Raw genomic sequence first — 18,197 nt, 5'->3', positions numbered from 1 at the left:
CCAGGACTAATTAATAACTAAAATAATTCTCTTCACCGTTAAAGAAGATATAAGAAACATATAATATGAACAAATTTTTGAAATGTTGGCTCCCCATAATTTTATCACAGAATTAGACCTTGGCCTATTAACTGGCCTGGACCTATATCTGAAGAACAATCCTCTACATTTTAAAAATCCTTTCTATGCAATGTATGGCTACATAAATGAAAAGAATGCACAATACATAATGTAATATAGGTTTAAAAACAGGTGGAATCTTTAATCAATATTCTCTTTTTAAAATATATCACATGAACAAAAAAAGTGAAATCGAATCTTACTTTTTTGGGCAAACAGATAAACAAATATGACCTAACCAACAGTTGTTTTATAAAGCACGATGACAACAACCATCTATATATTTCAAAAACTTTTAAACAAACCCAAATCGACATCTGTTATCTTTTTTAATCTGTAATTCTTTTTTCAACAAATATGTTGAAATGCCGACCCATTAAACAATGTTTAGTTTCACTGCAGATTATAGGGATTTTGACACCATTTGAATAAAAATCACTGATAATAGAAGATTTATGACCAGCAGAGGTTGTGTAATGGTATTTTAAGTCACTGTCTCATGTTTCCTGGCCTGACAGGCATGGCTGAGGACTTTCTCAATGTTACACCAAATTTGCCCCCCCCCCCTCCCGGGACGTCTCTGTTACCGGCATTTCTAATAATTTGCACAAAACTGAGGTAATATGACTTTAAAGCCCTTCTTTATAACTTCCTCAAAACAAGCAGACAACTAATCTCAAATCTAAGCTATTCTAGAGCTCCATTTGGATCATAACATGGGGAGTCAACTCTAGATAACATTCAAGGCCCTGTTGCATAAAAGATATAATTATGATGACTTATCTAATAGTAACTACCATGGTAAAATATTCACCAACAAATCAAAATAAAAGTTTCCGTAGAGGTAACCATTGAATGATGGCAAAGCTATCACAATAACAAATTTTATGCAAAAGGCTCTCAGGTAACCTTGGCCAAGTCGCATCTCCTGGGACTACCACGACTTAAAATGGAATAAAATGTTTCACATGATCCAAAGCCCATTGGGCAATGCCATAAAATATGTACGTCTGACCCCCTATATGTGGGACCTTCATGAAATTTTCTGTCTCTGATTTCTTGTTCTTTTGACAGTCTGTAATGTTCTCAAAGGACCATGACTTGGTCAGTTTATGAAGTGAAGTAAGTCTTCAGAAAAATGGGGGTCGGATGTACAAAAAGGTTGATTATCTTATGGAATTGCCCCATTGTAGAATGAAAGAGTGGTGTTTACACAGCTCATCAAAACAAGTCCCAAATGTAAATTTCTGATTGGTTGAAATGTAAGTTGTATTTGATTTTAATCATTACATTTGCTTGCAAATCTTTCTGCGATAAGCCCAAGAAAAATTATTTTGACTTAATTTATGGAAGATTCATTTGCACACTCAACTGGGCAATGAGGGTTGATTTTTTTTCTTTTAATTTAAATTTGTGTTTACTTAATTTCCAACAGAATATAATTATATAAAAGCAAAAACAAATCAACTGTGCAATGAGGGTAGATTTTTTTCTTTTAATCTAAATTTGTGTTTACTTAATTTTCAACAGAATATAATTACATAATAAAGAGGAACATAGGAACAAAATCTTATTTCCATGCTCCTTTGCACAATATCAAGCAACTCCCTTGACATATGAATCATTAAAGAAAAATATAACATCAGACTACTAAAGAAAGAATTTCAGAAGTCTGCAATGATCAATTTTCAAAGTCAAATAATAAAGACAAAGGAATTTTCAGATAAAATTTGGGCAGATTTACCTGCATACAAAGAACTAGGGCCTTATTTCACAAATATTGTTATGCATAACAATGCTGACAAAATTGTTCTTATCAAATCAAATTACACCATATCAGAAGCTTATAACAGCATCTTGTAACCAAGCTAAAATTTCTCTTCTGATCAATAATCAAATAGTTATTCTCATAACGATAGAAATTCGTTAGTCGGCAAAATATACATGCATATACAACTCTGCACATTATATACATGATATTTAATATGTATAGATTTTACAGTGTAAGTTTTAGTACTATAAAAAGAAAAGGGAACCACGTCAATATGATTCTCTGACATTATATCATAATCAAATAATTCTACAGGACAATTGATGACAGCAATGAATGCCAAAGTGAATATACAAATCATATGAAACTACTTGTGATAAAAATGTTGGCAAGTTTAAAAAACATGACATTTTTTTAGTGTGATGTGACACCAAGGTGATCAAACTACCATACCAAAACATTCACTTCATAATCTAAACTCGATAGAAAATATGCAACAAAATGGTACAAATATCATGAAGATCTCATTTGATGAATCTTATGTGCATGAACGTCTTACAGCTAGGGAAAAAAATTAAAGTCAGCTCGATATCCAAGTTTGTGTTTAAATAAGTTTTTACAAGGATAAAACCTCCTCTAAGAATATATTAGAGTAAAAGAAAACTTGTCATCCATGATGAAAAAATTTGAAGAAACCCCCCCCCCATAATTGCCAGCTGTCATAAGTTCGAACAGAATCCAATTAAATGACCATCCAAGTATTTGTACATGTATGTATAAACGAAGATAAAGAATTTGTGCCAAACTATTTGGTATAAAATGTTGGAATTGCTGAGAAAAAAAAAATAAGCATGGCATTCCATCCTGGATGGTGATATTTTCCAACCAATAATAGTACACTTTGACTATCCCACATGTACTTATCTTTGTTAGAGATCTTCAGCATGACTGTTTTCAGCTCAAATCTGATATTTTCACAAAATGAAATGTATCAGATTTATATATTCATGATATGGGAAGAATCAGCCTTGATTTAAAAACCTTAATAATGAATTAATTGTCTGCTGGCGGCAATTACTTTAATTAAACTTCAATACACAGGATGATTTAAAGTACATACATGTACATGAATAGATTTAATATTCCTTCTGAATTTCCAACCATATTGGCTCAATAACTTTTGATTCAGAACCTTACAATTTAACACATACATGCACACACTTCACAAGAGAATAAATTAAACCCCAACAGTGCCTAGTTTAGATGCATAAGTATACAACATTGAATAAAAAAGAATGAAGGGATCTCTTAAATATTCAAATTGGCAATGCCACGGATACATTGATATTGCCGTTCTTCACATGACAACTTGCAAATACTAAACTTGTATCAAAATATCCACTATCAATCTCTTTTTATTTCCAATACTATACATGTACTTTATCACAAAAAATGTATCAGTGATATAAAAATCCAAACGTTGCCAATTTGAATTTAAGGAATAAAAGCTAATCAAATAGGGCTCCATATAATGTATTGTCCTGGAGATTATTTCATGAAACAAAAGTTTTGGGTTTTTCCAAAAAATTGTCACTGTGCTACTCAGTGTCCACCAAATGTGACATTCGGTGGACACTGTGTCGCATAGTGATTCGTGACAATTTTTTAGAAAATTTTCTTGTAAAAAATAGAACTATGCATCTATAGGAAATCTGCAGTATTTTGCTCCCTGACCTTAACAGGCATTCTGTTTCAAGTTTTGGTCAACTTATAATTGCCATCATTCACTTTTAGGACCATTAATGTATTAAAAAACCCTGATGGTTCATGGACACTGTGTCTATGTAACAGCATTATCCACTGTTTTGCTCAATATCTTCAAAGAAATTGAGTCTAATGGCACAAAGTAAAATATATGGTCTTAATACAAATGTAAAGCATACAAACAAAAATGTACAACTTGTGCCCCAAATTCATAGAAAAAAGACAATTGTCACTGACAACTATTATAAGCTACTGAAATGCTTGCTCCAGATTGGCTCAGAACAAATTAGTTCGTAAAAATCACTATTTGCTTCATGAAATACACCTTCCAATTAACAGCTGCATGCTTGTCTGATCAACATAATGATATTTCTTAATCAAGAGCCACACATACAAACAATGAAAAATATAACATGTAAAAAGGCATGCCTCGGGCATTAATTATTTGTGACAAGAAAACAACACACATTACCCATTCAGTGACAAACAAAAATAAAGTAGCCTCTAGCCATGTCAGAGACTGCTTGAGGACTGAAGTGGACAACATTCTGAAAATAATAATTTGTATATCTATAAGCTAAAATTTGGGGAAGGAACTTGAAGTATCTTATTTGTCATATGTTTCTATGGTATAAAGAACAAGAGGCATGATAGCTCAGATGGAAGAGTGGGGGTTTCTGGATTCCAGTGACCCGGGTTTGATTCCCACTTGGAGCGCTAGTGCCCTTTGGTAAGGCATTTATCCTCATTACTAGGTCCCTCGGAGAGGACCTTAAGCATTCGGTCCTATGGTTACTTGTTCATAAGCATTAATGCTTTCTTAGCAAGCAGGTAAAAAATCACAAACATCCACCAACAGCATTTAAATGCTCTATTACAGCAATGCTCGAAGTATTAAATAATAATATTCATTTTCATTTATATAATAGCATTGCAAAAAGATGTGCTAAATATGGAGGGTGTTTCACAAAGATCTGAGAGTGACTATTTATGAATTTATTTTGACAAATTAATAGCATCCCATGTAATGTTACTTTCATAACTAACAGTGGACAATTTTTTGATTGGCATGAATGTTCACAAAAAGACCACTTTCTTTGCTAAAACCTGTACAAAAAGGCAATCAGTGGAGGAACAATATCATTTTCCTTTTTCTACCAACAATTAACACATTTGCATAATAGTCTATATTATAAAGTTCACAAAATAGAACCAGCATCTTGGCAAAATGTAGATATAAAACAAAGTGCCGATATATACATTGATCGTGAATTCATCCACTTTTCAACAAGAGGAATAATCCTAACATGTTAATAATTTTTTTCTGGTATTTCTGTAAGACTGTTTCTTTAATTCTTGTATTTCAATTATACATTTCCTTCAGTGAAAGTTTGAAGAGATTGGTTACACCTATAGTACAAACAGCAGCTGCCTATATAAGAACACATAGTCATACCACGCATAGCAGCCAGCATCAACAATTGCATGAAAATAAATACACAGAGAGCACAGCCCCTTTAAGTCAATACACATGTGAAACGGCTCGAGACAAGAAATGACACCCACGTGAAGGTAACGTACCGTTTTATAGCAATGGGAACATTCCCTTGGGGGCAACACACCCATTCCTATGACAGAGCAAAGGAACGTTTCCACTGCCAGCGTTACTGAACCTGATTGCCTTGGAATCGCCTGTACGGATGGAACTGGTTCCCTCCTCCCAGGTTGCCTCTTCCGTAGTTGTTGTTGCCGTACATGTCGGGGCCCCCTTCAACCTGTTGCCCGTACCCTTGTGGTGGTTGCTGTTGCTGTGGTGGTGGTTGCTGCTGCTGTTGCTGAGGTGGCCCAAAATTCTGCCCTGGCATGTCGTTACCGAATTGTCCTGCAGGGAAAATTATGGTGCTACTACAAGTCACACTTTCATTTTAAACTTAAAAAATCATAGCAGGTTGGAATTGAAGTACTGGAGAATAGTGCGCTGAATAGAGCAAAATGAAGTGGGAAAAAAGGAATTTATAAAAGTGCCATTTGCTTCATAGACACTAATCTTTCCTATTGACTCGGTGGTGTAAGACATACTGAAGTCGGTTATAAGCAAAAATGTGTTTTGCACAAATGAGAAGTAAACAAAATGATTATGTGGTACTTTAGTTAGTAGGCACAATGGGGAAAGACCATCTGGGATGATAAAATGGAATGAAGACAGAGAGTGTGTACATACTACATTGAGTGGCAATTTACCATTATAACATTGCAGCAGCACTTTCAAAATAGCATTTTCATTCAGGATTATTCGACTAGGGGGAGATTCTGGGACCCTTCCCCCACTGTGAGATGGGTTCAATTAACCCAGCTCTTTTATCTGTCAGGGATAACTATATAAACAAACATCCTATCAAGCAAATTTAGTATATTCCAGTAAACATGAAGTAAAATTGTGGGAAACCGCACTTTCATATTTTATTCAATAAATCAAATCTAAATGCAATTTGTGAGAAAACACTTTAAAAGAATTATGCAGGGTCATCAACAAAGAAAGTCCATTCAATATTGCAAAAAAATAAAATAAATAAGCTGGCATGTATATGACTGTCACATTAATAAGAAATTGAGCTTTTAAAGTCCATGTACAGTATTGTGAAGTACAAAACAATCAATTTGTTAGTTCTCTCAAAATTTAGTGATAAAATAGGAGGATACTCACAATGTTAAAAGGCCGGGTAGTTTAGGGATTCTGAAGTGGGGTAAATAAACAAATTACATGAAAATGAATTACAGCCATACACAAAGTTTGGGTTTTCAATATTGAGACTTTCATACCTTAAAGAGTTCAAATTTGTTAGTAAAATGAAAATTTGGGAGGGCTATTTTCGGAATTTTAAAATCAATTCCAATGAAGAGGGCATATTACTGTACATGGCCTTTAAATTTGCAGGTCCATCAGTTTCAAGCCATATTCATACACAAACAAAACAAAAGCATACTGAAAGAAAACATACATACTGTACATTCAAAAGAGCAATGTTTTTAAGTCAGAACATCTTGCTCAAAGTCTATGTAAACATTTTGGCAAATTAATACGTATAGATGACGTCTTACAAACATGGCCATACGCAGCAGGGGGCAGTTGCCCCCCCCCCCCCGAAATTTTTGAAAACTTACATTTTTTACTGAAAATTTTCACAAAATTCACTCAGAGTATGCAAGAAATCCTTCAATTCCACTTTAAAAAGGGCAAAAGCGTCCCAATGACAAGCTCAGTTGCTTTGCTCCCTCGCTTTTGAGTTTTTTTTGTTTTAAGTTTAAGCGTGCTACCCTCCCCCAGTGAAAAATGTATGTGTACGGCCATGCTTACAAATGGGAAAGATAAGCCAAAATAAAAATTTATGTACAAATATATGAATACACTTGCTTAAAAAGCACCAATAGTCAACCAAAGGAGTTATGGGTTATTAAATGGAGATGAAGAAAGCGAAGATCAAATTAAAACTGAGGGTTGTGGGTTTGAATCCCAGCCATGGTGTAATTTCTTTCAGCAAGAAATTGATACACAATATGCTACACTCAACCCAGGTAAAGTAAATAGGTACTGGCAGGAAGAATTTTTTTTAAAAGCTGTGAGCACCGGAACTGGTAGCCTAGCTTAGCAGGGGTAATATGGGAGCACTTGAAGCACCTAATAAGGTGGAAATGTGCACAATATTGATACCCTATATTATTAGTAGTCCAATTGTGAGTTCTGTGCTACCTTGATTAGAAAATATATGTGGATTTTCTGCCCATATAGAAGGTGTCGTTGCTAGTATGTTCAATCAACAAATACTACAATTTAAAGTAATCACTACTACAAGTCATTCCATACACTATTATAAAAATATTACAATAATAATGATTAATAATAAAATTGGTAAAAAACAGTAATAATGATGATAATAATGTTCAATATTACTCATAAAACAACTACTCAAAATAAAAATCATAATAGATATAATAAGAGAATAGTAATCAAAATAAAAAACAATTGAAAATGACTATCAACAGCAATAAAAATAATAATGGACATTCATTTAATGCACACATCCACCAAACATGGCACTCACTGCACTCGAACATTACTCTCCTTATCTAGGCTATCCATTACAGTGCTTATAGCATTTAAGGAATCTTTTTCCCTCCCAGTATCCATTTTCACCTGGGTCGAGAATGGCAAGTGGGAAAATATTTATTGCCAAATAAAAATTGATGTGCTGGAAGCATATGCAACATATACCAAAACAAAGTTACATATCTTGGGCCTTGTTGCACAAAACTTGCCAATTGCTTGTACAGTTGATTTGTAAAATTGATCATGAATGCTGATCAATCGTACAAGTCAGTCCTGCAATCAATTTGCGAAGGTTAAAGGAGAATGAAACTCTTGGAGCAAGTTAGCTTTTGTGAAAGCAGAAAAATCAAAGAATAAGATCAACAAAAGTTTGAGTAAAATAGGACTAGCAATAGAAGAGTTATGAGCATTTGAATGTCGAGATCACTAATGCTATGGAGATCCTCCCATTGGCAATGCGACCAAGATCTATGATGTCACAGATGAACAACTCTCCCCTTTTGGACACTGAAATATACCCCAAAACATCTCTTTTTGCTCATTCTAATCATATGACAAACGATTCATCAATGATATAATGTTGTAAAACCTCTGTACTTGTCCTCTCATAAAGAGAACACCTCACTTTGTGATAGACTCTATAAAAGTGAGAATATAAGTGAAATAAGTACTAAAGTAATGAGGGAGTTGTACGTGTGTGATCTCACAGATCTTGGTCGCATTGCCAATAGGAGGATCTACAAGGCAGTAGTGATCTCGACATTCAAATGCTCATAACTTTCTTATTATTCATTCAATCTTCCTCAAACTTTCAACATGTTTCTTTGATTTTTCTCTTTGATATGGATTCAGCTGGTTTCAAGGGTTTCATTCTCCTTTAATGTTACAGGACCCTGGTGATCGGTAACACATTAAAATTTATTGTTGATTTTGTGAGTTGGACTGACCTTGATTGTAGCCTTGTTGTTGTTGTTGGTTGTAGTTCACTCGCTGAGGACCGTACCCCGATGCTTCTTGGGCATAGTTACCCATTGAACCTAGTGTATCATCAAACAAACAAAGATTTTACTCTTTAGGAGAGTGAAACCCAGACCTATAACATGTACATGTCAGAACTATAACCCCACATATGGATGTAGAAGAGTTTTAAAAGATAGATTCACAAAAGGAACAAGTGAAATGCCTCTGGCCGTCTCACCTGCATCACGCGATTCAATATAGCAGCAGTGCTGATTTGGAAAACTACTATAACTCGCACAAGATGTTCAGTGATACTTGGTTACTCTTATTTCCACGTTTTATGAACTAGACCAATACACTTATAGAGATATGATGGCAATTCAACAAATACCCCCAACGTGGCCAAAGTTCTTTGACCTTACATGACCTTTGACCTTGATCATGTGACCTAAAACTCGCACAGGATGTTCAGTGATACTTGATTACTATTATGTCCAAGTTTTATGAACTAGACCAACACACTTTCAAATTTAAGGCTGTAATTCAACAAATACCCCAATTTGGCCAAAGTTCATTGACCCTAAATGACCTTTGACCTTGATCATGTGACCTGAAACTTGCACAGGATGTTCAGTAATACTTGATTACTATTATGTCCAAGTTTCATGAATCAGATCCATAAACTTTCAAAGTTATGATGGTAATTCAACAGATACCCCCAATTCGGCCAAAGTTCATTGACCCTAAATGACCTTTGACCTTGGTCATGTGACGTGAAACTCATGCAGGATGTTCAGTGATACTTGATTAACCTTATGTATAAGTTTCATGAACTAGGTCCATATATTTTCTAAGTTGTGATGACATTTCAAAAACTTAACCTTAGGTTAAGATTTTGATGTTGATTCCCCCAACATGGTCTAAGTTCATTGACCCTAAATGACCTTTGACCTTGGTCATGTGACATGAAACTCAGGCAGGATGTTCAGTAATACTTGATTAACCTTATGGCCAAGTTTCATGAACTAGGTCCATATACTTTCTAAGTTATGCTGTCATTTCAAAAACTTAACCTCAGGTTAAGATTTGGTGTTGACGCCGCCGCCGCCGTCGCCGTCGGAAAAGCGGCGCCTATAGTCTCACTCTGCTATGCAGGTGAGACAAAAATGGTATTAAACCTAAATCTTAGCACATAATCTTGGGTCTGATTTTTATGACAGATCTCACTCACTCACTCATTCACTCATTAATTCATTCATCTATCTATCTATTTATTTATTTATCTATTTATGACATATTATTTAAACAGGGTAACCCCGTCAGTAGTCAAATACTATTGTACTTGGGGGCCCTGTATAACATAGAACAAAACAAAATACAAGCATACACACAATACAAATGGAAAATACTGAAAATCCTAAACATAAACAGATGGAAATGTCAGGTATATATCAAATAAAGGAAAATTGTATATGAGATTGAGAACAATAATAAACAAAACACATATCATTATAAACAATAATGAATGCAGGGTACTACATAAATGTTTAGAAGCACTTGCCCAGTCAGGCAAGTAAATTTTCAAATAGTTTGAATATACTTGCCCTAAATACTATTTCACTTGCCTGAAAAAATCCTTGAAAAAAAAAGTTTTAACTCTTCAAAGGAAAGTTTTGCGGTTATTTAGACCATTGACCCTTTTCTCTCTTTTGACATGAACTGATCTACCTTGTTATTGCATTTCTTTTTCCAAAGTGATTTTATCTTGCCTGCCATGACCAAAATTAGGGTCAATATCATATCATATTGACCCTAATTTTGGTCATTCTACTGTGAGAATTTTGTTTGCCCAATTCGGGCAAGTAGTTTTGGTCTTTACTTCAAAACACTTGCCCGACTCTAACTTTTACTTGCCCCCGGCAAGTGCTTAAGTAGCACCCTGATGAATGTAATCATTGACAGAAACCATCCCCACAATCAATCGCTAAACTTAGGTTACGGGCCCTGACCAAGGAGAAGTACAGACCTTGGTTTCCATATTGCTGTTGCTGTTGTTGTTGTTGTCCATAAGGGTCCTGTTGAGATTGTCCATATCCACCTCCTCCATAATTACTATAGCTCTGTCCACCTACATGAATAATGATTAATGAATATAATGAAGTCATAATAGGGAAGCTCCACTTCTGTTACATTTAGAGAAAAAGTTATTCCAATTACAAAAAATGTGCATCATTTGTTTTATAAAATGGTTTGGCAGATAAATAACTTGTTATGGAAAGTTTGTTTCGTAGGGCCCTCAAGGACAGCAGTGTGTTAACTGATGAGGCCACCCTGATTATATAAAACTGAAAATAAATAATAAATAAATAAATAAATTAACACTTTTTGTATTTGGACTTATTCCAGATAGTAGTGCTTTTGACGTACTGTGAGTTATGAACTGGATGTCCTCATACAAATAATGTTATGTACACTGGGTGTCGTACAAATAATGCACATTTTGAGTGTGTTGTGGCAATTGAGCGTACGTGGCAGTATTTACAATATGTAACAAGCAAAAGGCATTCGTGCAAAGTGATTTCCGCATAATGTTATGAATACCTGAAATGCCTGCATCATCACTAACACCACAAGTCTAAAAATGTGCATTATTTGTTTTATAAAACGGTTTGGCAGATGAATAACTTGTTATGGAAGGTTTGTTTCTAAGATCGCACAGACAAAGAGTATGGACTCATGACCTTTTCTTTGAAAAAGCATGTATTTTAGAGGGCATCTCAATTTTCAAGTGACATGAGATAAATGATGCACCCAAAATGCAGTGCTGCACCCAAAACTGCAAGGCTAGTGTTGCACATATAATTAAAGCATTGACTTGTGACCTGCATACGCACTTGCTTTTGGCTACATCATTGAACCTCTTTTTACAAAGAACTATAGAATATCGTAAAGAAAACATCAACAAGAACATAACATGGTAAAAACAGAAAAAGCCTAAAAAGACTTTGGTTCAACACTTAAAACAAAAACAGAATTAGAGGACAGCAACACGAACTTATAGTGAATTTTAAACAAGACAAAAACAAAGTATAAGTGGTATCAGCCAGTCATTCTTTGCTTCTTCCACACTAATACTCCTTTCATATACATGTAGTTGTGGATGCAAACTAGATAAAAGGTCAAGGACCAGCATTATCCAGATAATTTGAGTGCTACTGTGAGGAATACTAAATCCATACTCCCATCTCATCTGCAATTGTACGTCACTCATTTCTTGCGCAACGCGGCACATAAATGTGTGCATATGAACAACAACCGAACAACAATACTGTGTGCCTTATCACTAGTGGTTACCATGACGATAATCTGCACTAAATAATACAGACTACTTATGAATGTATAAACAAAATTGTTAATACTGATACACATTCACTATGAACTATTTAAGGGTGAATTCATAAAAGGGGTATTATCTTTACTCCATAGGAATGGAAGAGAAGAGTGGGGGGTTAAACAGATAATTAACAGATAATTCTGAACTTGGTTACAATATCAACAAAAAAGGAACATAATAGAGTATGCAAGTAAAAAAATCTGATAATTCCACTTTGCAATACAAAACAGAAAGTTGAATCCTTGGGATTTGAATTAAATAAAAATATGCAGCCTCGATTTATTGATGGGGGGGGGGGTGGAGATTGGGATAGTGGGTAAGGTTAAATCAATCCCCTTTAAACAGGTTTCCGCAACCATTCTGCCGCGCAATTTTTTTTTTACTACACCGCTCACTGACAATTTACTTTCAAGTCAAGTCTTGCGCCTCTTTTGGGACCAAATTTGCGATGCCCTTGTATTACCCAATATCTTTTAAATTCATGTCAGTCCCAACATTGCTCAAAAACGTGATTTAGCCTACAAAGTCAATGTAAATGAAATTTTCTCATCTTAATTATTAAGATATGATTACTTTTATATTCATCAGCTGAAATAGATTGATTTTAGCCTAAAAAAGGTTCTGCAATCAATTTGGTGAAAAAGAAATGCACAAGAAATTCATTAAAAAAAATAATAAAAAAAATCATAATCATCTTTAACACAATCGTTAGGAATGCTAAATATTTCCAACAAAATTAGTATTCTAGGAGCTTTATTGAGTGCATTAGAGCAAAGAGTATGATTTATAGATAAATTAGCATAATAAATTCAGATAAATAAAATTCTATTATTTCAGAAAAAATAACTATAAAGCCAAATCACAATTTCACTTGATTCAGCCACCCCTCCTTCCTGGCCCTCAGAGAAAAACAAACAAGCCCAACCTGGTTAGGATTAATTAAGACTGTCTGAATTAAAACAACTTCGAACAACAATGTTACCATGGCGAGGATTTTTGGTTCCATAATTATCACCTCCTGCACTGGGCTTTCCTGTTGGATAGGACATTTAACAATCTGAACAAAATCAAACATATAATTCTATGCAAACCTAGTTTAATATTAAAAAGCTTCTATATCGATTGAAAATAACAATGAGTTAAATAATTTTGTGCCGAGTTCAATATAAGAGAAATTCGTAATCTTAACGGAAATTGATGCACAAGAAGCAATATAGCTTGGCATCTTTTTTTATCAAGCTGAATGTTTTTGTTTTGATTCAAATGCAGGAATTAACAATAAATTGGCAGAAATTAGGGTTGTCTAGTCGAGCAGAGCATGCAAGCTTATTCAAAAGAATTTGGGGATGTTGATATATAGCTACATGTACATTTCTGCTAAATTGGTGACAATCAATAATTTGCAGCAGTAATATAGCTCTTAATGTAAGTGCTGAATATTATCATTCCAGCTTTAGCATAGCTGTCAAAAGGGTGCTTTTTAGTATTTTGAGAAATAAATTCTACTAGGCACCCATTTACCACACCCGAGTTGAGCACGGCGAGTTCAATGCGTTGTCAAAGGAGGTTTGTGCTGAGGCGAGTATTGAATTCCAAACCTTGTAATCTATAATCCGGAGACAAAACCACTAAACCACCGCTCCTAGATCAAGCTGCCACACACACACATGCAGCACTCTGAATCAATTTGAATCTATTCCAGTAGCAAGCCACCCCACTCATCTTACCTCCATAGCTAGGTTGCTGCTGTGGCTGTTGCTGCCCCCCATAACCTCCTCCTTGTTGACCATATTGTTGCCCCCCCTGACCTTGTTGCCGGTAGCCGTTGTTGTACCCTTGTTGCTGGCCGCCGTAACTCTGGCCTTGGCCAGCTCTCTGCTGAAATCCTCCTTGCTGCTGCCCAAATTGGCCTACAGCAAAGTAACAATAAAATATAACTTTTTCACATAGAATATTGTCAGACAGATTTGCTCTCAAGCCAATCAGATTCATGGATTTCATAAGCTTAAAACAAAGTAACAAACAGTGATTTTTTTTTCATGAAATGCTACCAGGTTTTAACCTGATAGTCATCAAAATCAATCACTGATATTAACTGAGACCCATTTCTTGTTTTACAAACATGGGTGGTACTGGTATTCCCCACAATATTATTCAATTAATACCTGGGTCTATGGAATGCCAGTTCCCCACACTGTCAGTAATTTTATTATTTTATTCCTGTGCAAAGCGAGTAAATAATGTCTAGAAATAAATCTACCATGAAATAAGAAAATTATGAGTTTCAATGAATTATTGAGTCCTATATATTTGTGAATATTGAACAACTTATGTTACACTTAGCATTCTAGAAACATGTGTGACATTTTCATTTTTTTTAACTTGAATGGGTTCACTTTATGGTATGGTTTTCATTTAAAAATTATGGTTTATTGTAAAAACATGGCCGACATGCCATGCTGTAAGGGTGAGGAAAATGTAGTCATTCCCAGAAAGATTTTGATGGATAATTGTACTAATAGTTAGAAGCACTAAAATAAGAGATATCTGTTGCATTTGACTACCCAAAGTTAAATCTTAACATTACACGATAGTTAAACTTGAAGTCGGGTTCAGGCCAGTGTCATGATAAGTGTTGTTGGTGATTTTCATTGCATACGCTATAAGCTACAGCAAATCCTTGGCTCTGATTGGCTGTGAGCTCAATATTCAATGAAAATTACTGACAAAACTTCATGAAATGCCCCCCCTTCCTAAATACTGTCCATAGTGTCGCAACTAAGGCCTGGGATACTATAGAAATGATACCAAATCTTAATTCTAAAGTATGATTCTTTTTTTTTTAATCCAGCCTACCCATGGGTTGACCCATGTTCCACTGGCTGCCCCCTCCAAACCCACTATAGCCTTGCTGTCCCCCTTGGTTCCAGCTACCGCCTCCTTGTGGGAAACCTCCTCCTCCGCCCATAGGTCCTCCTGGTCCACCTGGCCCTCCGAACCCTCTGCTCATCTTCGGCTGGGCCTTTTTAATCTCCATCTAAAGGTTGGGAAAATGCATGAAAACACTGAATTAACAGTGGGATATCACTGAAGGAGCAGACGGGTTAATAAATGGTCTACCAGGGAAGCATTTCATGAAACAAATAGTTAATTTCTTATTAAGCTACTGAAATCCTTGCATCTGATTCGCTAAGAGCGAAATTGCCAGTGAAAATCACCGTTTGCTTCATGAAATTCCCCCCAACCAAGCAAGCCCCAATAACCCATTTTTACCATACATATGTATGACCTAGACAGCCCAGGGAAACCATATTGTGCCCAAGTCAAATAAAATGACCTAGCTGCATTTATCCTTTTCAGCTTAAGATCTAAATACAGCCAAAGGAGACTTTTACTATATTGAGCCCAATCTCAAAGCCTTTAAATATGTTCAAACAAGAAAATCAGCATCTTTATGTTAATTGAAGAAAAAGAATTTGATCCTATTTTTCCATCAAATAATAAAAAATGTTTTCATTAGAATGACCTGTGTAAAAGACTTGAAAGATCATCTAAAAGATTTTGTAAATTTACTCCTGGGATTTTTTCTTCTTGAATACCACACGAATTTCTGATTTAACCAATATGCTTGTGTGGCATGTTATGGTGTCAACTATAGATGCACAAATACATATTAAATACTTTTTATCAATAAAGGAATTTTTTAATAAAGAAAGATTAACAAAGTAAAATTAATTTGTATTTTTGCTTATCAACAGAAAAAGAAACATTCTCAATAATAAAATTTTAACAAATCAAATATGAAAGTATCATTCTGCATCTGAGATAATAATTATAAGGTGCAAAATTGCAAAATTTTAAATTAGTTGAAAATGAGTAAAACAAAACATATTCTTCTATATAAAAGAAAGAAAAACAGGATACAATTGAATCAATCAGCTTGATTAATTTAAAAGGACAAGAAATTAAACAGTTAAATTTCAAAATAGATGAACTTTATGACAACGATAAGTGAATATTATATCAAAATGTAATCAAAATGATGAAATTTGCATTTTTATGAAAAGTGTGAGTTGAATAGCACTGCCCAGTATCACAAGGGTTTGCAATCAATTACAAAATAACAATGACCAATCACAATCAGTGTTGCATGCACATATGGTGCAGCATATACCCACTGTCATCAATCGATTACAATTCTTGATTGGAAAATGCAATTGATCACAAATCTTTGTTTAACATGGCCCAGATCTGGATTTGGCAAGTTTTTTCTCTCCATAATATGTCTAAGCGATATAATCTTTAAGTTGTAATCTTTAAGTTGTAGGAAAATGAAAGAAGGAATTTATCACTGAATGGAATAGCTTATGAGGCAACCCCTTTTAATAGTGAATGTGGTAACCCAACATTTGCTCCAGTGACATTTGCTCAGGACAGTTTTTTTTTATATCTCATCAAGCATAGGGATAGAGGATTTATGGTTAAGATTATGGCTACATGTTACATTCTAAGTTAAATTTTAAATGTGCAGATTTCCATCAGAGCAAATATCACGGAACCGTAAATGTTGGCACTTAATACCAGAATACAGCAATCACTCAATAAACATACAATAAATGCAATAAATGACATAGCTAACACATAAGAAATCTTTGATAATCTTAACACTTTAAAAGGGTTAGTTAAAAGTTGCTAGAGGCATACAAGGCATGGACAATGATTTGAAAATAAGTTGAAAGGAAAGCTGTGTTTTTAAGACTAGGTGGATGTTCAACTACAATACCATAAATAAATCTCTTCTTAAGGTTGAACGGTTTTGTGATCATGAGCTTTTAATATCTAAGCTTGTTATTCTGAAACTCATGATGATATGCATCTATGTACTTTTGGAGCCATGTACATTTCATATTCGAGTTTACAACATCCACCTTATCTTCATTTTAATATGAAATGGAATGCAAATTCTTTTAAAAATAAATTAAACTACTTGGAGCATGCCGAGAGTACAATTACTTTGTCCAATATGGTACTTAATTTACGTCTGGAAACTATAAGATTTTAGTTACACATTGTCATAACTAACATAATTGTATAAAGCACACATACACTTCAAATTCTTTGAAGTTGGAGTACATACTTCAACTTGTCCATAAAAAGTGATAATAGCCCTAGTACACACACTGAAGTTAAAGTTATACTCTTTTTCACATGCATTAAGCAAATTCAGATTGTTATTTCTGTGATAAATACACACTTCAACTTAAAATGAGTACTGTGACGCAACTTACACTTACAGTGATAAGTAATTTGCTTATTCACTAAGTACTGCTTAAACTTACAGCTTACTTTGCTCCAAGTACTTTAACTTATCAATAACATTAGCTGCCCGGTGCCAGAATAAATTCAAACTCGCACATGCATATCACTCTCTCTCTCTCTCTCTCTCTCCACAATTTAAATAATTGAAAATTTTTTTAAAAATAATGGCATCTGAGAAAAGAATACATTTTCTAATCTCTTCTGTGATTTGGCATGAGAATAAATCTCTTAATCTTTAGAAAAATCAGAGCTTAGTGATTGATCAATCTCTATGCTTGGTTGTATTATCTCTCAAGGAAAATATGACCACCCCCACACTGCCCAACAAACCAGTCTTCACCACTTAAATCTTGAAACCCAATTTCTGTATGCCTCTACTTTACGTTATTCTCTCTCATCTCATACACATTGCAAAAGAAATAGTTAAGATAATAGCTTAAAACTCTACCGATTTTCCCTTCAGCTCCAGGTGGCGTATTTGGACCAATTTCTCTACGGCTTCTTCACTATCCAACGTCACAAAGCCGAAGCCTAGAATACATGGTAGGTAGGTAGGTACGTAGATAGGTAGATACATGCCATTCCATAATAATGTAAACATTACGCTTACTGGTATAAGTACGAAGGCTCTATCATTTCTACAGTGCATGCAATCAAGGGTTTTTGCTTTGATATCATTCTGAACTTTCTTCTTTAATAAATAAAGGCATATTCAAATCCCTTAATGTATTCATTTTACATGACATTAACTGCACACATACCAG

At 34.6% G+C, this 18,197-nt stretch overlaps 1 protein-coding gene across 7 annotated transcripts in view; it reads right to left on the bottom strand.

Moving 5' to 3' along the window:
- Positions 1–237: 237 nt before the first annotated feature.
- LOC129262298 (heterogeneous nuclear ribonucleoproteins A2/B1-like) overlaps positions 238–18,197 on the bottom strand; it is a 29,997-nt gene continuing 12,037 nt past the window's right edge. Inside the window, exons 6-14 of one of the 7 annotated variants that reach the window (XR_010293689.1) lie at positions 17,882–17,964; positions 14,971–15,151; positions 13,842–14,024; positions 13,097–13,147; positions 10,747–10,848; positions 8,708–8,797; positions 6,360–6,389; positions 1,662–5,537; positions 1,523–1,587 (exon numbers count right to left, since the gene is read on the bottom strand). Coding sequence is in view for 4 of the 7 variants with exons in the window: in XM_054900395.2 (XP_054756370.2) it covers positions 5,320–5,537; positions 8,708–8,797; positions 10,747–10,848; positions 13,097–13,147; positions 13,842–14,024; positions 14,971–15,151; positions 17,882–17,964 (908 nt within the window). In the remaining 3 variants the exon portion in view is untranslated. Of the gene's footprint in view, positions 5,538–6,359; positions 6,390–8,707; positions 8,798–10,746; positions 10,849–13,096; positions 13,148–13,841; positions 14,025–14,970; positions 15,152–17,881; positions 17,965–18,197 lie in introns of all 7 variants that reach the window. The other 6 variants (XM_054900397.2, XR_010293691.1, XM_054900395.2 and 3 more) reach the window with 6 other exon arrangements.

Source organism: Lytechinus pictus, chromosome 5 (genome assembly GCF_037042905.1).
Source record: "Lytechinus pictus isolate F3 Inbred chromosome 5, Lp3.0, whole genome shotgun sequence".
Lineage (NCBI taxonomy): Eukaryota > Metazoa > Echinodermata > Echinoidea > Temnopleuroida > Toxopneustidae > Lytechinus > Lytechinus pictus.
This window is presented reverse-complemented; position numbering and strand designations above follow the sequence as displayed.